We start from the raw sequence: 27,667 nt of genomic DNA on the forward strand, positions 1-27,667 counted from the left end.
GAGCCTGGGAAGAGGCACTGCTCACTGCTGCGTCTCAGACCTGAAGCACCAGTGCTGTGAGAACACAGCTCCTGTCATGTAAACCACACAGCCTGGAGTGTTCTGTGATGACGGCCCTAGAAAATTAGTACTCCTGAGACTCAAGCCAGACTAGTTGTTCTGCGGTTGAAGACAAAAGTTGTAGTACTTTCTCTTTTCTACAAAGAAGACAAAACAATTTATCTGGTTGAAGTCATGGAGCCCTAAGCAGTGGGACAGAGTCTAGGCACCGTCTTCTTACTCCATAGCTTGCCATAAGGTTCTACCGTATAGTTCCCCAGGAACCTTATCTGGACAGCTCATAAGAAGGCAAAGATCCAGGAGAAATCTTCACTGAAGTCAAAAACTGAACTTCAGACGATCTTTCTTGGACCAAAATTGGAATGTAGGCATGGCCTGTTTCTCAAGGAAAGAAGACAGCGTCTCACTGCCCATTGTTCTGCCGAAAAGTCAGAACCCACCCCCAACAGGTCATCTTACTGGGCTCTGTGACTGGTGTTGGTGACTATGTGGTAACTAGAGCCTGGACAGTAAGAAGAAGGAAGACAGGAAAGGAAGAAGCAGTTTGCCCATAAGTGAAAAATTGAGTTAGAAATAGAATGGGAATGGCTAAATAATTTCCACTGCTCGCATGTGGAACTGCATCAGTGGCATTGTATCCAGCCCAACCGTCATAGATTTACTCCGCTGGGCTTGAAATGAGAGTGCTACAGTGAAAAATGTATATATATGTCAAGATAGTATCAATCAAATGCTGTTTCTGGATTTACTAAAGTATTCCAAACTGTGAATTTCTAAGCTGGATTAACCCCATTCAACTACGCACACAGAGTTATTTTGTCTAAGGCATTGAAGAACCTTCCGTGACTCTACCCCAATTGTTCATGCTCTTCAAGACCTACAACAGACTGGGGACACTGCAAATAAATATGGTTGTATCTCAAACTACATAAAACACTATCAGCACCAGGTACATGAGAAATGATGGCTATTATTAACGAAGAAGTAAAACTGGTACAATCAGAGGGGAGTTTGTGCACAGGTATACAGGTGATTCAAGCAGTCCTGACTGACCATAAGGTGAACTGGATCCTCCTTCACACAACCAATGGCTTTCCTCCTAGGTTAGATTACACTGATGCTCCCGGAAGAATAGAATTATTATCAGTTCTCAAGAAAAGCTTAATGAATATGACTTGCAGTTTTTGAGTGTTTGCAATTATTGAGTAAAACTCAACATGTCCCCGCGTGGTAGTGTAGCAACTAAAGTCCTCTCTTTACACCCTCTGGGATCTCATATGGGTGCTGGCTCTAATCCCGGTGGCCCTGCTTCCCGTCCAGCTCCCTGTTGTGGCCTGGGAAAGCAGTAGAGCATGGCCCAAAGCCTTGGGACCCTGGACCTGTGTGGGAGACTCGGAAGAAGTTCTGGGCTGCTGGCTTCGGATCAGCTTAGATTCGGCCATTGTGGCTGCTTGGGGAGTGAATCAATAGACAGAATATCTTCTCTGTCTCTCCTCCTCTCTGTATACCTGACTTCGCAATAAAAATAAATAAATCTTTTTTCAAAAACAATATTGATATGCTATGACATCATAGCGCCTTGTAAATTGTTTATCACATTTGATTTTGCCACTCCCATCAAGATTTCAGTCAGCCACATTGGAAACTGAACTTAGAATCCCCTGCCTGACAAACATCATTCTTAAGTTACTTGTCTAATGGGGATGGAGTGTAAGATACAACAAACATTTCCTTTTACCATAAATAAATCCATGATGGAAAAATACCTGAAGACCATAATATTTGTTATTGAGGATTAAGTTCATAATGAGTTATAAATTACTGATATCATAAATTGCATTTTAAAAAAAGCAGAAGGGGGCTTAGAAATGAGTAATACCAGACTGCAAGAGTACGACTTCAAGAAATAATTTTTTTCCAACTTCACAATTATATGTGGAGGTTGCCATTATTTAAAAAAAATGCTTATGTATAGGAAGCACCATCTAACCTATAGGCTGTATTTTTCAGCAGAACAATGGGCAGTGAGACACTGTTTTTTTCCTTGACAGACAGGTCCTGCACTCCAATTTTGTTACCCCTGAGTCCTTGCTTTACTGCTGTTAAAGCTGCTTTGTTTTTAATGGATGTAATTTTATTCTAGCCTCTAGGTGGTGCAGCCGAGCTTTCATTAACATTTCTTCCATTTCTGGTAATGTAGATGAGGCAAAATGTGATTATGCTGGCATTTAATTTGATAAAGCATATTTAAAAATCCAAATCAAATAATAAATCACAGGAAAGGAGAGAAAATTGTCCAATAGCAAAGAAAAGAATTGCTCTCTATTGGCTTAATACTTGTGCTTAGGCCTGAAATTACATAATCTGTGCAGAAGGAGATACAGTTTTATGAAACACTTAAATATTAAAATGTGAATATTCATGTCTGAGATATCTCAAAATGTTGATAATCTCATGTTGAAGCAGCAAATATTGCTCATTAAGCAAAGTCGATTGAAGCAAAGACTTAATGAACATCTTCGACTCTAATTCTACCTACTTTGATTAAAAGGGAAAAAAGGTTAAGATTTAGTATCTATTTTTAGTGTCAGAGTAAAACATTTTGTGTAATTTTATGTATCTGTTTGATGTTCCAAGTCTAAGTCCGTGAAATGGTTCAAGAAAGATTGTCTGGGGCCCGGCGGCGTGGCCTAGCGGCTAAAGTCCTCGCCTTGAATGCCCCAGGATCCCATATGGGCGCCAGTTCTAATCCCGGCAGCTCCACTTCCCATCCAGCTCCCTGCTTGTGGCCTGGGAAAGCAGTCGAGGACGGCCCAAAGCCTTGGGACACTGCACCCGCGTGGGAGACCCGGAAGAGGTTCCAGGTTCCTGGCTTCGGATCGGCGCGCACCGCCCGTTGCGGCTCACTTGGGGAGTGAATCATCAGACGGAAGATCTTCCTCTCTGTCTCTCCTCCTCTCTGTATATCTGACTTTGTAATAAAATGAATAAATCTTTAAAAAAAAAAAAGAAAGATTGTCTGAAGTTCAGTTTTTGACTTCAGTGAAGATTTCTCCTGGATCTTTGCCTTCTTATGAGCTGTCCAGATAAGGTTCCTGGGGAACTATACGGTAGAACCTTATGGCAAGCTATGGAGTAAGAAGACGGTGCCTAGACTCTGTCCCACTGCTTAGGGCTCCATGACTTCAACCAGATAAATTGTTTTGTCTTCTTTGTAGAAAAGAGAAAGTACTACAACTTTTGTCTTCAACCGCAGAACAACTAGTCTGGCTTGAGTCTTAGGAGTACTAATTTTCTAGGGCCGTCATCACAGAACACTCCAGGCTGTGTGGTTTACATGACAGGAGCTGTGTTCTCACAGCACTGGTGCTTCAGGTCTGAGACGCAGCAGTGAGCAGGGCCGTGCCTCTTCCCAGGCTCTCTCCTGGCCTTGTCACATGGGGGCCTTCCCCTTGTCTCCTCTCATGTTCTCTCTGTGCATACCTGCCGTCTCTTGGTGTGTCCAGTTTTTTCTCTGACAGACACAATTCAGATTGGGTCAAAACCTACCCAGTGGTCTCATTTTAATTCAGGCATCTCTGGAAAGGTTCTTTCTCCAAACACAGTCATATTCCTCAACATGTGACTTTGGAGTGTTTCCAGTTCAGCCCATAACATCAAGGTTCCGTGAGAATTGATTGGAAGGAGGGAACAAGCTGGTTGCTGTTGAGTCACACGGAGTGTGCACTCAGGAAATAGCAGTTATTTTTTTGGTGAAAAACGTGGATCAATTAACATTCAGGATAAGCACGAATTGGGGGTCTAATCATTGAATTACTTTCCACACAACCCTGAGCATGTTTGAGGAGCACCGAAGAATTTGGTATATTGAAGTGTGTGATGACCTTATAACCGAGAATGACAGATCATGAACAGGGTGGAGGACCTTCATGAGACATTGTCCTTGAAAGCATTTGTGCTACTTTGGCAATGCTTATGTTACTTTTGTCAAAATATTTTGATACCTGTTGTTCTCTCTCTCTAAACACATGTTATAAAGCTAAAAAGAGAAGAAAATAAACACATTTGTACTTTTCAGGACTTCTAATATGAGTATAAGGCAAAAAGAACACAATAGATTCTTAAATAAAACATGTGAAGCTATTTAACTTAGACTCATTTCTGCTACACTATCACCAAAAAATTCCAATATATCTGTAGCTAATTTCATATTTACGAAAGATAGAAAAGTTCCAAAATTTTTGACTGAAGTTCTGGAATAGTTTTCATTACTGTAATAAAACAGCTGGGATAGGCTGCCTTTATAAAGAAAAGAGATTTATTTTGGCTTGCAGTCTTGGAGGTGTGAGATCTAGGGGCCACATCTAGCAGAGTTTTTCTTGTTGACAAAGTCCTAACACGCTGCACAGTAACATAAGGCAAAGACAAGCAGCACACATTCCTCTGTGGTCTCTGACATCACTGCCAGGATTCAATCAGAGGCTTCCAACAATCACTTAATCTAATCTAATTTCTGAAGGCTCCCCCCTGAACACCACAGCTGGATCAAGTTCTACACTCTTAGTAGCATTAACATAAGACTCTAGGGAGGACATTGTGTCATTTCAGGTGGAAAAATCATATTCCAACTATTGCAAGGCCAAAAACATTCCTTAGGGCATGTTAACAAGGATAATTTTGGGCTGTCATTGTGACGTGATCAATTAAGCTGCTACCTGCAGTGCTGTCACCCCATTGGGGGTGCTGGTCAAGCATTGGCTGTTCCACTTCCATCCAGCTTCATACTGAAGCACCTGGGAAAGCAAGAGCATGGATGGGCCCCCACAATCACATGGGAGACCTGGAAGAAGTATCTTGTTTCTAGCATCAATCAGGCCCAGTGCCAGCTGTTGAGCCAATTTGGGTGTGAACCACTGAACGGTGCGCCTCTATTTCTGCAACCTTTTCTTTTAAATAAATTAAATAAATCATTGAAAAAACTGTGTGGCGAGATTCAAGATGGCGGAATAGGGTATGGACACGTTCAAACGGATGGAAAACATTTAATCAGGGTGAAGCTGAGAGGATGCATTCCAGTAAGTAAGAAAGGACAGATCAACAGCGGAGGGGTACCTGGAGACTGACAGACACAGGAAAGCAGTGGACACAACAGTGTGGTTTTGCAGTGACTGATACTCCAGCAGTATTCACTTAACAGCCATCTGAACTCCACCAGTGGTCAGAACTCCACCAGCAACCAGGTGCGAAGGGACTTTCACTGGGAGCTTGGGAGGTGAGCCCAGACAAAGAATTGTCCGTCTTGCTGGTCCGTTTGGTTTGACCAGGAGCAGAGACAGAGCAACAGATCCCAGATGGACAGTGTGAGAACAGGGTAGATTTCATAGTCCAGTCATCCCCCTAGAGCCGATTTGGGTACCATTTTGAGTAAGGAAGCAAAGGCAAGAGAAAGGACTGAGCATGTGCTGAGCTGGAAGTGAACTCATTTCTGTCTGGGTGAACTGCAACGACGTGGCATTTACAGGTTCCACCCAAGACAGGTCTGGGTAGTGCTCAGATCTGACGGCCAGCAAATCAAGAGCTCTAGTAATGATATATCAGTGCCATTTGGTACACTGTGGCAAATGCTTTAGGACTACACAGGACAACAGTGAACTGCGCATGTGCAGAGCTCGCGAGAAACTCACTGAGTTCAGCGAATTGCACTGGTCCCACAGGAAAATAATACTGACTTTGGCATCGTATGGGTCAAAATAGGTCTGTGTGGCACCCAGAACTAACGTTCAACTGGTTCCGACAAGATCAGCACCACCAACAACCTAACTATATAGGACACCTGCTGTCTCTCTAATCCTGGGATCTGCTCCAACCAGAAGTGGGAGAAAGGTTGCAAAGACAATGGTGCAGCCTCAGCACAGTATCACAGGAGGTGGAGATTGGTGAGCCAGGAGCTGGGGCTGTGGAGACCACGGTGGAAATCTAACATAAGAACCCAGACCTGAAACTCACTGGAGGTTGTGGCACAAGTGGCTGGAAGCAGAGTTGTGTACCAACCGCAATAAGTAAAATTGCATTGTAGACCTGTGGGTGACACAGCTGAGAAACCTGCCCCAAGGAGAAGACTCTGCTAACCAGAAGTACAATGACCAAGAGCAAAAGAAGAGACAAAGGCACAATGAATATTACTGAAGATTCCCCTGCAAAGGAGCAAAACCCTATGCCAACCTCAGAGTTCACTGAGGAAGACATTGAGAAAATGGGGCACACAGATTTCATAAGACTCATTTTAAAGCTTCTGATCAACAATGAGAAGCACATACAAGAGTTCAAAGAATTTAAGGAAGCAATAAAGCAAATCAAGGCTTGTATATCAGAAATTAAGAACACAGTAGAGCAAATTAAAAGTACAATGGAGAGTCTCCAAAATAGAATGAAGGAAGCAGAAGAAAGAATCTCAGAATTGGAAGATATTTCCTGTCACCAGGGGGAAGCAAACAAAAAGCTGGAAGCAGAGCTGTATCAGGCCAAAAAAAGTATTCAAGAATTGAAAGACACTACTAAGAGGCCAAATATAAGAGTCATGGGAGTCCCAGAAGGTGCAGAAAGAGAAGCTGAGTTTGCAAATGTATTTAATGAAATAATAAAGGAAAATTTTCTCCAATATGAAGAAAGAATTGGGAAACAAGATCCAGGAGGGACACAGAACTCCCAACAGGCTTGATCCAAAGCGACCTGCACCAAGACACATGATAATCATCAAGCTCTCTTCAATCAAACATAAGGAAAAGATCCTGAAATGTGCACATGAAAATTATCAACTGACCTATAAAGGAATATGAAGTAAACTCACAGGAGATCTTTCACAGGAAACTCTACAGGCAAGAAGAGAATGGAGCGACATATTCCAGATTCTAAAAGAAAAAAATTGTCGGCCTAGGATAACATATTCAGCAAAGTTTTCTTTTGTCTTTGAAAATGAAATAAAATTCTTCCACAGTAAAGAAAAGTTCAAAGAATTTGTCTCTTCCAAACCTGCCCTACAAATGATACTTCAAGATGTTCTCTTGACAGAGAAGAGGAATAGCACCAAACAAAACCAAAGGCAAATGTGAAGAACATCCCAGTAAAATGACAACAGAAGACTCAACCAATGAACAATGCATTCCTAAAATGACAGGACCAAAGTACCACCCATACATATTAAACTCTGAATGTATATGGCTTAAGCTCAATCAAACGTCATAGATGAGTAGACTGGATTAAAAAACAAAACCCATCCATTTATTGTCTAGAAGAGATACACTTCACCAACAAAAATCAGCGGAAACTATATCGCATGGGTTTTGTTGTTTTCTGTTAGTTTCATCTCTTCAAAACACTTTCTTCTGATTAAATCATTCAGTGACTCGTAGATCATACAGTGGCATCATTTTCTTCAAGAAGGTTCTTGATTTTCATTTCTTCAGCTACACATTAGTCATTTAGTAGCATGCTATTTAACTTCATAGTGTTGTTAATTTCTTTTTTCTTCCTGATGTTGATTTTGTTTTGTGGCTTTTCATTTAAGGGGATGTATAGCAACTGTGTAATGTCGTTTAACTTCATGGCATTGTAAATTTCTGTTTTTCTATTGTTGATTTTGTATTATGACTTTTCATTTAATGCTATTTTTTAAAAAGATTTATTTTATTTTATTACAAAGTCAGATATACAGAGAGGAGGAGAGACAGAGAGGAAGATCTTCTGTCCGATGGTTCACTCCCCAAGTGAGCCTCAACGGCTGGTGCTGCGCAGATCCGAAGCCGGGAACCAGGAACCTCTTCTGGGTCTCTCACATGGGTGCAGGGTCCCAATGCAATGGGCCGTCCTCGACTGCTTTCCCAGGCCACAAGCAGGGAGCTGGATGGGAAGTGGAGCAGCCGGGATTAGAACTGGCGCCCATATGGGATCCTGGGGCTTTCAAGGCAAGGGCTTTAGCCACTAGGCCACGCTGCCAGGCCCATTAAAGGATATTTACAGTAGCTGTGAAATAGAGACTAACATCCAAATGTGAGGACACAATGTAGTATGTATTTCTACTTCCAGACAAAGATGGACTTCCAGTGAAACTGTTCACTACTTTTTGACAACAGGATGCTGGACTCTGTGCCATTGTCCATGCCCGCAATGATGGACATATGACTGTGCATGAAGGACTATATTTTAGTAATGATATAAAGGAACTAGGTGTGGGGAGGGAATTGGAGAAGGGATAAGGGAAATGCCAGGAGTCTATGGAATTGTATCATAAAATTATAATAATATTAATAAAATGTAAAAAAATAAAAAACAGTGTGGCACATATAGGATTCAGTACTGCAGTAGCAGGCAGTACTAGAGCCTAAAGACCATTGTGGTCTTTTTAATTTTTTTAATTGGAAAGTCAGAGAGAAAGGTCTTCCACCTGTTGATTCACTCCCCATTAGGCTGCAACGTCCAGAGATGAGCCGATCCAAAGCCAGAAGCCAAAAGCCTCTTGCGGGTCTCACACATTGGTGCAGGGTTCCAAGGCCTTGGCCCGTCCCTGACTGCTTTCCCAGGCCACAGGCAGGGAGCCGGATGGTAAGCAGTGCCGCGGGGATTAGAACCAGCGCCCATATGGGATCCTGGCGCGTGCAAGGCAAGGACTTAAGCCATTGGGCTACCAGGCCAGGCCCAAACTAAGTAAATCTTTAAAAACAATGTGAATTTTAACTAGTAGTTTTCAGCAGTTTTTAATTGTCCTATTGTGAAAATTGAAAGGTACAAGCTATGCCTGCCAGCCTAGGTCTTGGCATTGGTTCTCTCTCCTTCTCCCTCTCTTCCGCTCCCTCTTCCCCCATCTCCTCTCTCTTCCTCTCCTTGTCATTGAGACTGACAGCTCTTTCCCTTTCCCTGATTCCTTCTTTTGTAGGATCGATTTAATTGATTGTTTTGATTTAATCTTTATGAAAGGGAGTGGGGGGTTGTTCACTAGTCCAGTCATCAACTATCTACAACAATCATGCCTGGGCTAGGAGACAGGGACACAGTCCTGGTCAGCCACATTGATGGCAGTCATCCAACTACTCGATCCCTGGCTGCTTCCCAGGTGCGTTCTGGCAGGATGCTGGCTGTGAAAGTGGAGCTTGGATGTTCTGAACCCAGGTATTCCAACTTGGGATTTGTGCTTGCTTCCCAAGGAAATGTGTTAATTGCTGAACAAAACATCTGTTCCTTGGGCCTGGCACAGTAGCCTAGTGACTAAAGTCCTTGCCTTGCACATGCCAGGATCCCATATGAGCGCCAATTCTAATCCAGGCAGCTCCACTTTCCATCCAACATCCTGCTTGTGGCCTGGGAAAGCAGTCAAGGACAGTCCAAAGCCTTGGGACCCTGCATCTACATGGGAGACCTGGAAGAGGCTCCACGCTCCTGGCTTCGGATTGGCTCAGCTTTGCCTGTTGTGGCTGCTTGGGGAGTGAACCAGTGGATGGAAGATCTTCTCTGTCTCTTCCCCTCTCTGTATATCTGCTTTTCCAACACAAATAAGTAAATAAGTAAATAAAATAAACAAACAAATCTTAAAAAAAAAAAAAACCCACCTGCTCCTCTCTCTTTCTTTTTCTTGCAAAGGTAAGAAAGATTTATTTCCAGGGAGAATTAAATATACAGAGATTTTATAGTTGATAGATGTCTTTCTTTGTATCTGTGGATATTTTGATTTCTTCAAGGTAGCACTGTTTTTAACGGAAATGTGTCCTGTCAGTTTCCTCCTTTCCCAGCTTATTTTGCCTATTTCTTTTTGACCCACACTTTTCAGTCTGATTTCATTGGATTTTTCTAGATTTATCTTTGGTCGTCACCTTATGCTTGCATGAACAGGTTTTGACTTTTCCCCACCCGTGAATCTTCCCTCAAGTGATTCTAGCTTCTTATTCCACAAGTTCAAAATGTTCCAGGCGTTGAGACCTCAATATTCCCTGCTTTGTGTCGGCAGTTTGCTATGTACAAATGCAGTGACCGCAGACAGCTGATTCAGAAGAAATACCGCGGTCAGTTAGTGTACATTATGGCATGTAGTGTAGGATCACTATTTAATCTATTTTCTTTCTAAGGAAATAACAAATACAAACCACGAAGAATGCCCCCAGGAACATAAATTTAGAATATTTGCACGCTTATATATTTATTTTTACTTTATTTGGGTTTAGGGTTAAAAAAAAACCCTTTTTGTTTGTATGTTTATAAATATAAATGGAAATGGGCTCTTTCTGGAATAAAATGAATTTCAATGGAAATGTCAGAAAAAGATCTAAGTTTTTATATGTTAGTAACATGTAAGAATTTAATTTGTTTTTCAATCTGATGTTGGTAATTTTATGGATTTCAGAATTATATGTATAAGTGAAGGAAGAGCTATGAGGCAAAACACTGATAACTTCTGAAATGTGACAGAATCCTACCAAAGTGTGGGGAGCAGCGACCTGGGAGCTGACTCCACGCATATGAGGGACCTCTAGATGGCGGCTGGCTCAAGGCCAGGAGGCAGCAGGAAGGTAGAAGGTCACAGGTGCGCTCCTCTCCAGGGCCTGGCCTGGAGGTCGCAGGTGAGGCAGATTTGCCTCCTCTCCAGGGCCTGGCCAATCAGGTAGCACCCAGTGGACCCACGGGAAAAAGGTGACTGGGGAAGAGCGATATTTAAGCAGCCGGAAAAAGCTGGACCAAGACAGACACACAGACACACAGATGGACGGATGGACGAAGACGGAGGACAGGGTATGACTGGGACGGACGGACGGAAGAAGACTGGGGGGCGATGAGGAGACTGGGGATTGAAGCAGAGAGAAACGGGAAGAAAAACGGGAGGAAGGCTAGAGAGGAAGAAGTCGCGTCGACTGGCTCGGAGATGGACTGGTTGGAAGAATGAAGTGCCTCATGAAACAGAGCCTGGAGTACTGGATGATTTCTTCCGCAGGACGGGAGATCCCAATACAAAAGTCATTAATATTTAATTTAATGTGTTTTTCTATAGAAGAAAGCAAGTTGCTGTCACTTATTTTCAATTAAACAAGCCATTTAAGGTACAGACCTCACAGTATTTAAAAACACCATTAATATAATTTAGCCTAGTGGCTTTTGGATGTTTTTGACCATAACCTACAGTAAAAAAAAAAAAAAAAACCCACATTTTGTTGTGCATTACCTACACACAATTATGTATGTGTGTATTTAAAAAATGAGTAACAGAAACAAAATTCCACAGTATTGATCTTATTAGTGTATGAAGCATTTCGGTGTTTCTCATCTGTTTAATTGCCTGCTGTGACTCATTTAACTGGAGTCACAACATCCCTTCTGCCAGTGGATGGCAAGTTGTATTTTAGGTGAAATAAATCAATCACAGAAAAAATACAGCATTTTCTTACATGTATGAGCTAGAAAGTTGGTCTCATGGGTGTATAGACCAGATCAGTGGTTACCAAGTCCTAGGAAAAGTGTATGGGTTTGGCAGGGAGAATACAAAGGATGGCAACAGGGGGATAGTTGGATAGCAGGAATAAATTCTAATGTTCTGTAGCGTAGGATCATGACTGTGGTCAACAGCCATTCACAGGATATTTCAAAATATCGAGTGGGGAGCATTTTAATACCCTGAACAGAAAGAAATGATGAAGATCTTAAGTGAGGACAATTGTCCTGCTCTGATTTTACTGATTGTATACTTGTGCTGAAATGTCACACTGTGCCCCATAAATATGTACAACTGCCTTGTCAGTTAAAAATACACTTTATGGGCCCTGCACAGTAGCCTCGTGGCTAAAGTCCTTTCCTTGCACACGCCAGGATCCCATATGGCATCATCTCGTGTACCGACTGCCCCATTTCCCATCCAGCTCCCCAAAGCCTTGGAACCCTGTCCCCGTGTGGGAGACATGGAAGAGGCTTTTGGCTTCAGATCAGCTCAACTCCTGCCTTTGTGGCTGCTTGGCGAGTCAATCAACCGACAGAAGATCTTCCTCTCTGTCTCTCCTTCTCTCTGTATATCTGACTTTCCGACAAAAATAAATAAGTCTTTAAAAAACACACTTTATTTAGAAAATCATTTATCTAGAGAAACTTAGCAACACATGTAGAAATCCCTTTCATGGTTTTCCTGATGGAAGATCAGAACATTCTTGTACTGTGTCAGAAACCGTGTTGTGAACTATAGATACAAAGAAAGGACCAAACCTAGTTCTCCCAGGAGGTTTTACTCTGGTTCAAGTGTCTCCAGCTTAGAAATACAGCTTACAAGCTGTTATTTTGATGCATAATAGAGTGAATTTCATTCCTTAACCATGTAGTATTCATTATCATATGAAAATTCTACTGCCCTTGAATTAATTTTTTAGATGGAAGAATAATTTGCCTGCAATGAAATCCACAGATTTCAAGAATCAATTTGATTCTTTTTGACAAATGCAATTTGTAATGCAAAATGTTAATCGTGTACCTTCCCTAGAAACAAAACATTCCTAGTCCCCTATATTTCTTCTTTTCTAAAAGATTTATTTATTTTTATTACAAAGTCAGATATACAGAGAGGAGGAGAAACAGAGAGGAAGATCTTCTGTCTGATCATTCACTTCCCAAGCGTCTGCAATGGTCAGTGCTGCGCCAATCCAAAGCCAGGAGCCTCTTCCAGGTCTTTCACACATGGGTGCAGGGTCCCAAGGCTTTGGGCCGTCCTCAACTGCTTTCCCAGGCCACAAGCAGGAAGCTGGATGGGAAGTGGAGCAGCCGGGATTAGAACAGGCGCTCATATGGGATCCTGGCGCGTTCAAGGTGAGGACTTTAGCTGCTAGACCACGTCGCCGGGTCCAACTCCCTATATTTTTTATACTTCTTTCTAGTCAAAGCTTTTATCTGTGCTTTCTACTAGAATCAATTAGCAGTGTGATTTATAATATCAGAAATAAATTTATAAGATTATTATATTATTATATTCTTGACCTACTACTCAGCTGACTTTTTTTTCTTTAAAGATTTATTCATTTTTTATTACAGCCAGATATACACAGAGGAGGAGAGACAGAGAGGAAGATCTTCCATCCGGTGATTCACTCCCCAAGTGAGTCGCAACGGGCTGATGCGCACCGATCCGAAGCCAGGAACCAGGAACCTCTTCCGGGTCTCTCACGCGGGTGCAGGGTCCCAAAGCTTTGGGCCGTCCTCAACTGCTTTCCCAGGCCACAAGCAGGGAGCTGGATGGGAAGTGGAGCTGCCGGGATTAGAACCAGCGCCCATATGGGATCCCGGGGCTTTCAAGGTGAGGACTTTAGCCGCTAGGCCACGCCACCAGGCCCTCAGCTGACTTTTACACCTTCAACTAGATGATACCTTAATTTTTCGAGATCCTTCCTAAAACTGGTTATTTGCAATGTGGTATGTAAATATAGATGTTGTTTAAATAAGAAGAAAACTGTATTATCTTAAGATTTAGAGCAATCTCATACATAATTTTGGACTTGGAATAGTTTTTGGGTTAGATATGGTAAATTTAGACCTGGTAAAGTTCCCAGGTCTAAAATATATCACTATAAAGTAAGTGTGCTTTGGTCTTTTTATGGATTTGTAGTATTTTACTTTTGGATACATTTAGTTTTGTGCCTGCCAAAGTTCATCTCTGGCTGTTTTCATTGTTTGAAAGTGTTCAGTTCCCTTTACATTTTATGATCAACACATTTTAAACCAATCCTTCCTACTTTGTATCATCTGCCATTTTGAAAATCATCCCACTGAGATCTTCATCAGAATCCTGATCAACGTGTTGGAACATGACAGGATCAAGTAAAGCATTTTAGGATCCTAACTACTGCCCTATGGAGTCACTGGTCCTAGGGGTGAGTAATTTATATGAGTATTGGGCGTATAAATCCTATGAAATCATTTGGTTTGGCCCCACTAAATGCAGGACTCGAAATTCAATAGATCTATAGCAAGCTAATTTTTAAGCCATTAATTTTGGATAGCCTATAAATGATGCCAAAATATCCACCTGGTCCTTGGCTGCAGAAATGTTCTTGTAACCTAACTGATAGTAACTCTGTCCAGCTATTCTACCACATATTTCTGCCTTTCCATTTTGGCCCCAGTGGTATGGTTTATGTATTTCATGGCATATCCTTTGTCCTTTTCCATCTGTACTTTTATTAGTGGTGATAAAATTAAATACCATAGTTTAAAATACTCCAATCTGCTGACAGATTCACATTTATTGCATTAACAGGACCTCTTCTCTGAACTCATGCTCTAAGCTACTTGGATGAAATTTTCTCCTGTGTCTAAGTTACCTTCAACTAATACATCTTAGTCTATTTGTCATATTACAAGCAAATATCACAGCTTGGATAACTGATAAATAATACACATTAGTTTCTCATGATTCCTAAGGCTGCCAGGTCTAAAAACAAAGGTGCCCTCTTGTTTGCGTCTGGTCTTGTCTTCCAAGATGGCAACTTTGGGAATCCTTGCAGGAGAGCAATGTGTGTCCTGACCCGGCAGAAGAACATTCTTTGAAGTTCAAGCCTTTTTACCAGTGTGCTGATCACATTTATGAAGGCAGAGCCCAAGGAAAGGCCACACTTAGGATTGGTACATTGGGGATTGAATTTCAACATAAATTTTGGAGGGGACAGCACCTTCCAAACCACAGAAACACCTAAAAAGGAAGAGTTGACCTCTGTTCCCCTTAACCTATGCTTTTTTCTGTTTACAAATGATATTTCTGTCCTTATTGTTTCTCAGAGTTAAATCCCTACAGAGATCTTGGTGCTTTTGTGTGTGTCACTGCTTGAATGCAAAGAGCAGTATCTGGCTTCATCCTTTGAATATGCCCAATATTTGGGACCTCCTCAGTAATTCTGCTCTTATTACACTGGGTCTAGTTGTCATCATTTTGTCTGTAGATAGTTAATTTACATTTGATCTGTCTGACTTCTACCCTTGCTTCCTCAGGATTATTCTCCACCGAGCCTGAAGGATGACTCTGTCACACTGATTCCAAAGAGCTCACCGTCTGCACTGGGCTTCAAGTGTCTTTACCTATCACAGTAGAATCCTCTAAGGGCCTCAGTTAACTTACTTTTTTCTGGAGTCTCTCAATTTTGCATCTTGGCTATCCTTCCTTTCCCTCCCTATGCCTTTATTGCAGTCGCTTCAGCTTCCTTGTGTGTGCCCTCAGCACAGGCTTCATCCTATCAACCCTCTGTAACATCCATGCACCTCCCACTCATACCAACCTGCATAGCTCATTTCCTTGCTTTGCAGAATCCTCTACTCAGATGTTCCTCATTAAAGAGCGTTTCGTTGGCTGTATCTCCCTCATCCTTTTTTTTAAAATTTCATTTCATTTTGTGACGCAGTTTCATAGACTCTGGGATTCCCCCCCTCCCCTCCCCGTACCCTCCCCCCATGGTGGATTGCCCCACCTTGTTGCAGTATTACAGTTCAAATCTAGTCATGATTTCTTCATTGCAGGCATGTACCATGCACAGAGTCTAGCATCTTCTATTTCATTTTTATATTTAGCAGTTTATAGTGTTGAAGCATAATTTTTATTGCACTTGGCAAATTTTAGGATAGTCTAAACTGGCTTATAACTCTATCAAGGCATATGTCAACAGTTGCCCCCTCATCCTTCTTAACCTGCTTACATTTATTCATGTCGTTATCATGTCTCTATACATGCTCTACATTTATTTCTAATTCCCATTTTATGTCTTTCAAGTTCCACTTGTGGAAGTTAGTTTTCAGTTGCTGTATTCCCAGTGGCTAAAACGATGTCCAAAATGTACATTGAGTTAGCAAGTATTTGTTGAATAAACTGACCAGGTGAATCATTGAATACCACAAAGAATTAAATCTTGGGTGAGAAAATTAATGTGGAATGCAATGAATAAAGAAGGGGGGTACTCAAAAACATTCTGAAAGCTTAAAAAATTTCTTTTTGAAGAAATGAAAGCCTCTAAATTTTAAATATGTCTATCTTTGCGTTCCAGTTTGAATGCAAAGTGTTTGCAATGGAAGTCATTTTAGGCATGATTCTCTGATGGGCAGGGCAATCTAGACATAATCTGGAGCCTGATTTGTCATGCATTGCTAAAGCATATTCATGAACCGAGGTGATGTTCCAACTTGCAAAGACACAAATCTGTACAGTTTAATTATATTTAAATTAATGCAAGGAAAAAAATCTAAAGAGTCTATCTTCATTGAACCAATTAAGAGTCTTCTAAAGAGTAGGTTGTCTGCAGAAGAGAGACCTATAATTAATTTGACTCTCACAAATTCTTTAGGACTTTGTAAAAATATTAGGAAAGGAAAAATGATCAATTTTATATAAGGCAAAAGTTTGGGTTTCACAGAATAATTATGTCATGCCTTTCTTTTAGTAGTAAATCCACTTGCCTTGAACAAGTCGACTTTGCTGATGATGTTGAAGTTCATGTCAATGGCGAGGGACAACTGCATTGTTTTTGGCAGATTCTCCAGCAAATTGGACTCATCTGTGTGAAGATAAACACATCATCCCCAACAAAGAATAATTAACGACACACCATTAGTATTTTTTTATACCAAAGTATAAGATGAAAACTTTAAAAGTTTCTATAGTTCTATTTCAATTCTAAAATAAAATGGAAATAAGTAGCATTCACTGTATAAAACAGAATCTCCTTGATTTGAGGGCTGTTTGTCTATACTTACCTCTTAAACTGGAGCAGCATTGGTTCGGAGCAGCTGTAAGTGCATCAGATAGAGTCCTGTAGTTTGGTCACTGGGAAAGAGAATCTAAACATGATCCCTTCTGGTCTTAGAAATGTTTTATTTGAGAAACTCATTGTGTTTTGTGCTTTGGAGACGGACTGTTTGTTGATTTTTACTTCTCTGTGGCACTGAATCCTATTATTATTTGGTAAGAACAAATCAATCGTTAAATTTGATTGTTGCCAACTGGCACATGCTCTTGAACTGACTTTATAACCTTTAACAAGGACTGTTTTTAACTCAGACACTGTAGTACCACTTGTAGACAATGTCAGTTACTAAGGATCTTACAGAAGCGACTCTGTGCTCCAAAAGGTTGCGGCTCTTATTTGGATTGTGAAGACACAAGCTGACGATTTCCCAGAGCAAGAATTTGCATAACAGATGCAGGTCCAAGTTCCAGTTATGCCTCTTATGGTCTCTCTGTGTGTTTAGTCAAATTTCTTAGCCTTTGTTTTCCTGTCTCTTTAAGGGATTGGTGATACCTAATTTTCCTAATTCATTTTTGGTGATATGAGGAAAAGTATGTAATATTTGGTTTCCAATAGGCATTGAATATAACTTAGCCTTTTATTTTCCCTGCCAAGGTTTATTTTACCAATAAAATATGGCTCTATGTTTTAGGAAAAAAATTCTGAGGTATTAAATTAATACCTCAAAGATCATTTAATTTTTCCCTTAATTTCTGTGTTCAAATCCAACTCTACTTTGATCTTACATGATTTCCATAACATGACAAAGTTTCTAGGAATTTAATCTCTCATACCTACCTAGCATTCTTTGAGAATCCCACGTATATTCAAACCATGTTCGTACCCGATTCTGCACACTTCTAGGAATGGAGTAAGTGTTCATGTAGGCAGTGGTTTCATCCATAGAGGAGCGGAAGTTGTTTTGATTGGCTGTAGCTCCCCCGATTACATCTCGCATCTAAAACCATAAATATGGTCATTTTATAGTCAGCAGAGAAACTGGAAGATATGCTAAAATCCAGTTGAATTACATCATGCATTTTCTTCCTCACATTTCTGATTTTAATTTAATTGCTATTATTTTTAATTCCTTTCATTTCTAAAATATTGGGAAAATCATATACTTTCTCTGACCTAAAAAGAACACTAACTATCAAATCTAGCATGTGAGACTTTTGAATGGAATTGGTCATATGATGCAGCTATCTGCCTACAATTTTTTTTTTACGAACTTGATACTAATGCAGAAAAGTTGATATATCCAAAGTTTTGCAGCTTATGCTTATGCAAGGTATGTGCAATGACAATGAGCAATTACCTGGCAGAGTGGCTAGTGCATTCTGGAGTCTCACTCTGAAAGCATCCTTCATAGATTAAACAGTGTGACTGGCAATACAGACTCAATTCATCATGAAATTGCAACCTCTGTGCTTCCCTTTGTGTTGTTTAGACACAGAAAATCAAATCTCATAATGCTTAAGGCATAGTACTCAGCAGAAGTTGAAATGTGCTGAAATTACTGAAGCATCATCTGCTGCTGTGGCAATACTTAAGCTACTGTCAGATTTTAGTTCTTGGATGTTTATGACTCAGCCATAAAAACCCACTTTAGGTTAAAAGCTGATCTTTAAGGTCCCAGCACACAAAAGATATATAGCTTGACTTCCTCTCACATAGAGAGAGTGAAGTGGTTGTAAATTTGCTTTGACTGTGGATTTTATAATAGGTAGAAAAACTAGACCCTCACTTTTACACTCATAAGACTTTGCTTGTTCTTTTTAGCACCTGCTAAGTCTTTTCTGATCGTAAAAAAACTACTTACTCATGGATGTCTGTTTATTGTGATACCTCCCTCAGTTTCTAATTTTAACAGTTAATATGTTCTGTTTCTCATTTGCACTTGCTGAGGAGCTGTGCAGGTAGTCCAACAATATGCATTATTTTGAGTCTCTAACTTACTATTTTGTGGCTCCTCCAAATATTCCCCACAAACTCATGTCCTGGATCTCCTTTTTCTATTCTGCCTTGGCATGTGAGCTAAATACCCAATCATCTAAGTCTAGAAGGAGGATATTTAGGGTTTAGAGATTTAATAGTTCACATTGGGAACCAAGGACAATTGCACCCCCCTCCACTGTTTTTAAAAATATTTATTTTGTTTTTATTTGAATGGTAGAGTTATATGGAGAAGGAGAGACAGAGAGATCTTCCAGCTGTTGGTTCACTCCCCAAGTGTCTACAATGGCCAGAGCTGAGTCAATCCAAAGCCAGGAGCCATGAATCTCCTCTGGGTTTCCTATGTGAGTGCAGAAGCCCAAGGTCTTGATCTATCCTCCATTGCTTTCCAAGGCCATAGGCAGGGAGCTGGGTTGGAATTGAAATAGCTTGTATAAGAACTGACGTCCATAAGGGATTCCAGTACCAAAGATGGGAACTTGGACTATAATGCCGTGAGGCCATCCCCAACAATCTCCAAGTTTTTAATGCTAGTCATCTGAATGGTTTGTGTGCTGTCTTTCAGCAATATTGGGTTTTGTTGATGGGGGAACTGAAACTAACTTATACAAAAGTTCTTCAAAATCTTAGCAAAAAAAGTGTATTATGCAAAAGCTATGCACACATTTCTTTCTTTTTTCTTTTTCTTTTTTTTTTTGCTCCAGAAATATTTTTAACTCAAAATTTGCCCAAACTTTTTGTAGTCCCCTCATATTTTACAATGTGTTTCACATAAGAAACGTGCATGGAAGGTATGAGAAGAAAAAATGTCAGTGTCTATGAATAGCAAAAGGTAATGATCTTTCCAGGTGTAGTCGATGAGTGATATTTATGGGAATTTTGAACAAGTGGGGATGTTGTGCTAGGCTTTCTTTGATTTTCGTCTGTTCTCTGAGTCACATTCATGATGAGAATTTAGGGCCCAAATCACTCTCTCCAGCCTCAGTCTTGTTCTTGAGCCCTACTACCACGTTTTCAGTGATGAGATATTTCTTGTTCCTCTTAGAATCTCAAAGTCAATTTTAAGGCAGGTGTGGTGCATACAGCAGCATTTATCAAACTTTCATGTGTATATGAATGACTTAAGATCTTGTTAAAATGCAGGTTCTGAGTCAGTAGGTCTGAATAGAGCTTGAATTCTGAATTTCTCAAGTGGTACTGCTACTGCTGCTAAGACTATGCTTTTATGAACAAGAGAATTGAATTGGCGTGATATACAGCTTTTAGTCCTGTGAAATTACTTTGCATGTATTAAGTGTTCAGTGCATGTCAGATTTTGTTATTATCAACATTATTATATGGGTTTGTCATATGACCATGATCTAAATAAACTACTTAAGGGACATATATAGATTATATCAATGATTTAGGGATGCCTCTTAATACCTTTAAATTGAAATTCCATTCTCTGCAAAATTGAGAATATATGAAACCTGATATGATACCCCATGTTGATTTTATGAGAAATTATTTGATTTTTCTATTTATATTCAAATTGATTTGAATTGAATTTATTCTCAAACTAGCTTCATATTTTAGTTTTTATTAACACAACTTACCCAGCCATTACAATTACAATATTTTATAGTTACAGAAACTAGATTATGAATACAGTAAATAGGACTTAATACAGCATTTTAATATGGAATATCAGCATTGTAAATGACTAACATTTGGCACATAATGAAAATAGCATTGGGCCCGGCGGCGTGGCCTAGCGGCTAAAGTCCTTGCCTTGAAAGCCCTGGGATCCCATATGGGCGCTGGTTCTAATCCCGGCAGCTCCACTTCCCATCCAGTTCCCTGCTTGTGGCCTGGGAAAGCAGTCGAGGACGGCCCAAAGCTTTGGGACCCTGCACCTGCGTGGGAGACCCGGAAGAGGTTCCTGGTTCCCGGCATTGGATCGGCGAGCATCGGCCCGTTGCTGCTCACTTGGGGAGTGAATCACCGGACGGAAGATCTTCCTCTCTGTCTCTCCTCCTCTGTGTATATCTGGCTGTAATAAAATGAATAAATCTTAAAAAAAAAAGAAAGAAAATAGCATGTATATGGGGATTTAGACTCAACTTACCTGACCAATTAAACTGGAAAATACAAAAACTCCAGAAAAAAAATTCAGGAGTTGGAAACTAATTTCAAATGTAGTTTGTGGTTCTGGAAGTCCCCCAATAGTGATCAAAGTCCGAACTGCCCAATAATAACATCTCAGATACCTGTAAAAAGAGAATACAGCCATTTTTGCTTTTTCGTAACAGTAAATTACTGGTATACATTAGAGTATAGATTACTTGTTGAATTTTACGTAATTTACTCCTGATAAATATTTTTTTTCAACAAGTAGCAATACCAGATGTCACCTGAGCTAATGTAAACATAACACACTCAAGTGTTTACTAACGATTTCCAAAATTCAATGGTATAAACAAACACCACTCTATCAGTCTCATAGTTTTGAGTCAGATATATGTGAAAGTGCAGTAGAGAGAATTCATGTTTGTTCTATGATGGCTGAACCCTGATCTAGAGTGGCTAGAATGACTGGCAGTTCTGGAAAGGCTTGCTTGTGACAAATGGCTGGAGCCTTGATTCTGACTATTGGCATAGCTCTTCTCATTTTTTTATGCTTACTTGAAACATATCCCTCAACATGTCTGGCTTGTGGGCTGAGCTGGGACAAATGGCACAGTTTGAGCTGTGTGGGTGTCTACTCCCTTTGCATTGAATCTGTATGTGGCTAGCTTGGCTTCATCATAGCATGACGGACTCAGGGCAGACAGACTTCACACATAACAGCCATGACAACTGATTTCCACCAGTGCTGTAACAGCCCAGACAAGAGCTGCCAGGCTTCCTACAATTCAAAAGTCTTAAAACACCTTATTCTGTATTCTTGCTTAGATTTATTTTTGATGGTTTGAAAGACAGAGTTACACAGAGAAAGAGACAGAGAGACAGAGAGATCTGCATCTATTGATTCACACCACAAATGGTTGCAACTGTCAGAACTAGGCCACGCTGAGGTCAGGATCTGGGAATTCCATCCAACTGGGTAGCAGGGCACAGAAGCACCTGGGCCATCTTTTGCTGTTTTCCTGGTGGATAAGCAGGTGCTAGATCAGAATAGAGCAGTTGAGAGTTGAATAGGTGCTCATAGGGAATAAGTCACTGGCTTAACTCACTGTAACAATGCTGACCCTAAAGCCTTCTTTTCTTTTCTTTTTCCCTTTCGTCTGTAATTTATTTTATTTCATAAGAAGGAACTAGAGAGCAATGCAGGGACAAAGACAAAATGATCCACCTTCTGACTCACTTCCTAAAGAGCTGTAATTTCTGGGGCTGGATTAGGAGAAAACTAGGAGCTGGAGTGCACGCGCGCGCGCACACACACACACACACACACAGTTTGGGGTCTCTGTTGATTCAAAGTTTGATATAAGTGCAAGAGCAGGATTGGCCAAAGCAGGAACCAGGATTTAATCTGGGCCTCCCATGTGGGTGCCAGGGACATAAGTAATTGAATCATCACCTACGGCCTCCTTAGGCATTGCATTTGCAGGAAGCTGGTATCAGAAGCAGAGCCAGAAGTTGAACACAACACTGTCAGATAGAATGTGGGCTGCCCAAGTAGAATCACAGCCACTATAACCAATACCCTTCCTGGATGTTTTATTCTTGTGACAGTGTATTTGTTAAGCAATCATTGAAGCCTACCTTGGCTTAAGGGAAGGGAAATTTGAATCCTCCTCTCAATGAGAAGTAGAGCAAAGAATTTCAGACCATCTTTAAATTGCTTCCCTAATGAGTTGTGGGGAATAATATATTCACATATATTTATGTAGATGGAAAAATATTCTACAGTTTAGGTTCAATTGTCCTTTCTAAGGGACAAAAAAAGAACAGGCAAATACTTCCTCTATCTTTTCCACCAACATTTTATTATATTATTGATTATAACTGAGCTCCATCTTCAACGTGGAATTACTTTTGTGTGTAACAGTTTATTTGTTCAGAAATTTAGTGTTGAAAGAGACCATACACTTAATAAAGATTCTGTAGTTGAGTAATTGCAAATTGAGAGGCTAAGATAATTACAACTCAGTTCAGTTAGGGATATAATAAAGATGGAGAAAAGCAAGTAATATTCATTGAGCTCTGCCTGGCTGGGAGTTTTGGAGTCTGAAATGAGATGGGCCGAAGGTTTTAGTACTACCACTGCATTGTCTATGTTCAGTCATTTTTTTCGCATTGTTTTAGAATATTTGGTATAGTTCAAGTGGCTTTACTCACATGATTTATGTCAGGCATTTCACTGAATCTCTAAAGGAATTTTGCACATAAGGGACATCTCTTGATATTGTTATAAAGGGAAATTTGAATTTTGTGTCATGCATAGCTGTTCCAATACCTGAGGTAGACACAGAAAATGAGCAGTTTTTATAGAAGCTAGCACCTAACGAGGATTTTTTTTCCTTGTTCAGATGGACCACATATAATGTTTGATAGAGTTTGATCATGGTGCCACGAGAATAAAAATACGGTAATAAAAATATTACCACAATGTAACTCTTTTCTTGCAGACTTCCTTGGTCTTATTATCAAAGAGAACCACATTGAACAAGGCCAGAATTTGTTTTATGAATTGTGTGCTAACTTTTCAGATTTTAATTTAGAGTTTCCCATTGCATGGTTAGGAACTTATCACACCCAAAACTGATCAAGATGGGAGGGACCACCTTGTCTTTCTACATGGTAGACTCCATTAGGACCCTCCAAAATCCCTGTGGTGGTAACAGAAGTAATCATATGAATTATTTACTCTCATTTTTATTTATGAATGTTAAAAAATAGTAATCAAATGTGAAACTTTGGCATTGATTTTCCAAATCCCAAGAGCTAGCTTTGTACTATTTTTTTGTTAAATAGTCTGCTATGTTAATTGGAAGTTTTATGCACTGCTGCTTTGAGGTTTACTTTGGGATTCTTTTCTCAGTTACATCTTACACCCAGACATACACAACCAAAGGTAAGATTTGTAATTTAATTAGATGGCATTGTATTGATTTTCTAGGATTAGGCTAATTAGTCAAGTGTGTCCATCTCTAATATCTTTACTCCAGGCAGACAGTTCTTTTCAAGGAGAGTCTGTGTGGCTGATTTAATACATGTACTATCTATACAATACACAACAGTAATAATTACATATTTTTGCATGTACTTTTTTTTTACAAAAATTATAAAGCTTAAACAGTTAATGTGAAAATAGTAATTATTCCATGAGTATATATGAAGCAATCTCAGTAAGAAAAATAATGATAATCATAACAAATAATACAATTTAAAAATGGGGGAAAGTTGTCTGAATTTCTCGAAGAATTATGCACAAATAGCCTCAGTAAATATATAGGCTTGGAATTTTTGAATTGTAAACAGGGCTATGTTATAAAAGGAACTATCAGATCTTTCCTCAAAATGATTTTATAATTTTGATTCCTGCCACCCACGTATGAGAATTCTAGAAACCCTAATTCATTGTAATGCTCGATGTTGCCATTCTCTGTGACTTTAACTGTAGTATGACATGGACTTTAATAAGTGCCCAGTGTGCCCATTCTTATATGTAGATCTTGTCAACTATTGTGTCCAGCTTGTTTCACCGCATCTTCAGATCTGTTACTGGAAGCACTGGCTATTAGGTGGGAGCAGTGCAGCCAGTACAGTACAGGCACCACGGAATCAATCATTCCTCATACACCCACTGGCACACAAACTTATGTTTGCTAATGAGCATAAGTGAAGGAGTGATGGATTATGCAAACCCAGACTAGTTGAGGTAAAAAGGAACTGTTCCCTTCCCTCCCCTTCCATGATGCCATTTGGTCGTCATCTTCCCTCTGGTGAGCAGAATCATTAATTTTATTATGTTTTTCTTACCTCCCAAAGAAGTTCTCTTAGGCAGTGTGAGGCATCATAAAACAACTATTATTCTTGGTATCTCTGTGCCTCCCCTTGTCTGTCTCTCCTGTGGCCACAGTCTAATCTCAGAAAATTGGGGACCCTGAATAGATACTTTCCAATGTTTCATCACCTTCATCTGTAAAATGAAGGGTACAAACTACCTAAACTTCCTTAGCATTGTGTCACAGTAATTCTGATTTCTTTTTTAACCTGTCCGAAGCCGATGTTCCCATGATGGACATACTTGCTTTGCTTCTTTCCTTTAAGGATCCATGTACTAGGGGTTGGGGAATGTGGGCTTATCAATGGAACCATGGAAGTGGGAAATTTATGTGGGAAAATAAATAATATTGGAGTGCAAATGGAAAAAGTACTTTGGGGGACATTTTTGGGTACTAAATAATTCAAGCAGTTATTTACGTTTTCCCCTTGAGCTAAATATTTTCATTTCCTTTCAACATTTGGTCAAAAGAAGGAGGTCATTCGATTCAATATAAATGAAAATAACTTCTTGCTGCCTACTGAAATAAATAGACATTGTTATTCTGGCAAGAATTGTTCTCACTAGAACAAAGTTCACAAATTAAATGGCCTCATAAACAGCCTTCACTTTAGTGGATATCAGAAACCATCTCAAGGGATAAGTAAAAATAACATTTTATGTAATTATTTTAAAATTTGAATTACAAGGTCAAAGGGAACCAACAGAAGCAACAGAGGAAGCAAATGGTGTTTAAAAAGGTCTGGAAAACACTAGCAAATTAACAACTGCTATGTTCAAATGAAGTTAAGAAGTATTTAGGGATGGTGGCAGGTTTTGATGCAGTGGCTATGATGCTATGTTGAACTCTGGTATTGCGTTGTCATTGTGGCTAGTCCAAGTCCTTGCTCCACTTTGAACTGCTTACTTTCATGTACCTTGGAAAGCAGCAAGTTACAACCCAAGCATAGCTCCCTGCCACTCACAAGGCAAATCTGGATTCAGTTGTAGGCCACTGGATTCTGTTTGGCCCAGGCCCTAGCTGCTCCAGGCACGTAGAGGAAAGAACCAGTGGTTGGCAATCTTTCGTCCTCCCTTTCTGATTCCTATCCTTCCTTCTTGCCTTACTCTGTTCTCCCATTCCTCCTTTCTTTCTCCCTCCCGATCCTCTTCTACTTACCTTTTCCCCTCTCCTTCTTTTTCTCCTGCCCCTCTCTCACTGTCTCTGTTTCAAATAAAAAGAAAAAAAAGCCCAGCTTTCTTTTCAAGGAAGAGCATTTGTACCCTGATAGTTTTGAATGAGACTTGTCCTGTGCACCTGAGTAGAGTAGAGCTGTTAGGAAATGTTGGTTGTCTTTCCAACTAGAGAATGTGAATTGTCAGACAGCAACACTGAGAAACTTACTGTGCCTTGTTTCATAGCCTAGGAGTGATCAGTTTTTTGTAATTTCCAAGGGGTGAATAGGAGAACAGGTAGTTTCTAAGTTAGGGCTGTAAGATTCTATTTGTATTTATCAAATTACGCTTGTCAATTGGGCCCTGAAACCTTTTATGTGTTTACTAACTGATTTTGGTTACTTAACCAATTATAATTCTATTTCACATTTCACACCTTAATGGTACACTGACACATTTGTTTTCCTTTCACTAATTTCTGCATTATAAATTTCTTTGGGTATGTGTAAGTATTTTATTAAGTGCATCCACACTTAGAAATGGGGTACCTTGATTATTATAGAAACTTTGCCATTCTAATATGTTAGTCTTTTCCTGTAAAATGGTTTTCAGCCTATTTTGACCAATACTAATCAATGATCTTTTTTGGCTAATGACTTTAGTCTCTATCAGCTTCCTTTGCTTATTGATGCATTTTAAATGGTTTCCACTGTTTTTGTGCTTTCCGTATCTCCTTTCTTTTCTGTATTTCTCCCCACAGCTGTGTCTCTTTATTTCTTGATTTTCTAAACAATTCAAATGTCTGCAACAATGAGTGCTAGGCCAGGCTGAGACTGAAAGCTGGCAGTTTACTCCATGTCTGCTACCGGTGAGGCAGGGACACAACCAACAGAGCCATCACTGGTGCCTCCCAGAGTGTGAATTAGAAGGAACCTGGAATTAGGAGTGGGGCCAGCACTCAAATCCAGGCAGTGAACAAGGAATGTGGCCATGCCATGCAACATTTTAACCACTGTGCCAATCTATTCCCCTGAGTTCATTTTTTAAGTTTTGTTTTCCAGTTTTTAAAAAGATTAAATAACTTTTAATTGGAAAGGCAGATTTATAGTGAGAAGCAATGACAGAGAGAAGGATCTCCCATCTGCTGGTTCACTTCCCAAGTGACTGCAATGCAGCCAATCTGAAGCCAGGAGTTTCTGAGCTGCTCACGAGGGGTGCAGGGTCCTAAGGCTTTGGGCCATCTTTCGCTTCTTTCCCAGGCCATAAGCAGGGAGCTGGATTGGAAGTGGAGCCTCTGGGACACGAAATGTTGCCCATATAGGATGCTGATAGTTGAAGGCTGAGGATTAGCCATTTTCAATTTTTTTATTTGTGTTCTTCAGTAACCTCGCACTCATCTCCTATCTTACTCCAATCTGAATGAAGACACACTTAAAATTACTCACTTATTATCCGAGACATGGAGAGATACACAGAAATCTCTCTCGCTTGTTTACTCCTCCAGTGCTCACAATAGGTGGGACTGGCACAGCCATGGGCAAAGGGCCATGAACTCAGTCTATATTTGCCATGTGGGTGGCAAGGATTGAACGACCTGAGCTGTCACCTCCTGCCTTCCAGGGTGAGCAATGATAGGAGACAGGAAGTGGAAGAAGAGCTAGGACCCAAACCTAGGCATTCTGAAATGGACTGCAGGTTCCCAGGCTGTATATGAACTGCATGCCAA

At 40.2% G+C, this 27,667-nt stretch overlaps 1 protein-coding gene across 1 annotated transcript in view; it reads right to left on the bottom strand.

Moving 5' to 3' along the window:
* Positions 1 to 27,667, bottom strand: part of CNGB3 (cyclic nucleotide gated channel subunit beta 3) — a 164,389-nt gene that overhangs the window by 32,679 nt on the left and 104,043 nt on the right. The window contains exons 10-12 of the mRNA XM_058668413.1: positions 20,902 to 21,043; positions 17,634 to 17,793; positions 16,507 to 16,604 (exon numbers count right to left, since the gene is read on the bottom strand). Coding sequence (XP_058524396.1) covers positions 16,507 to 16,604; positions 17,634 to 17,793; positions 20,902 to 21,043 — 400 coding nt within the window. The remainder of the gene's footprint in view (positions 1 to 16,506; positions 16,605 to 17,633; positions 17,794 to 20,901; positions 21,044 to 27,667) is intronic.

Source organism: Ochotona princeps, chromosome 9 (assembly GCF_030435755.1).
Source record: "Ochotona princeps isolate mOchPri1 chromosome 9, mOchPri1.hap1, whole genome shotgun sequence".
Taxonomy (NCBI): Eukaryota; Metazoa; Chordata; class Mammalia; order Lagomorpha; family Ochotonidae; genus Ochotona; species Ochotona princeps.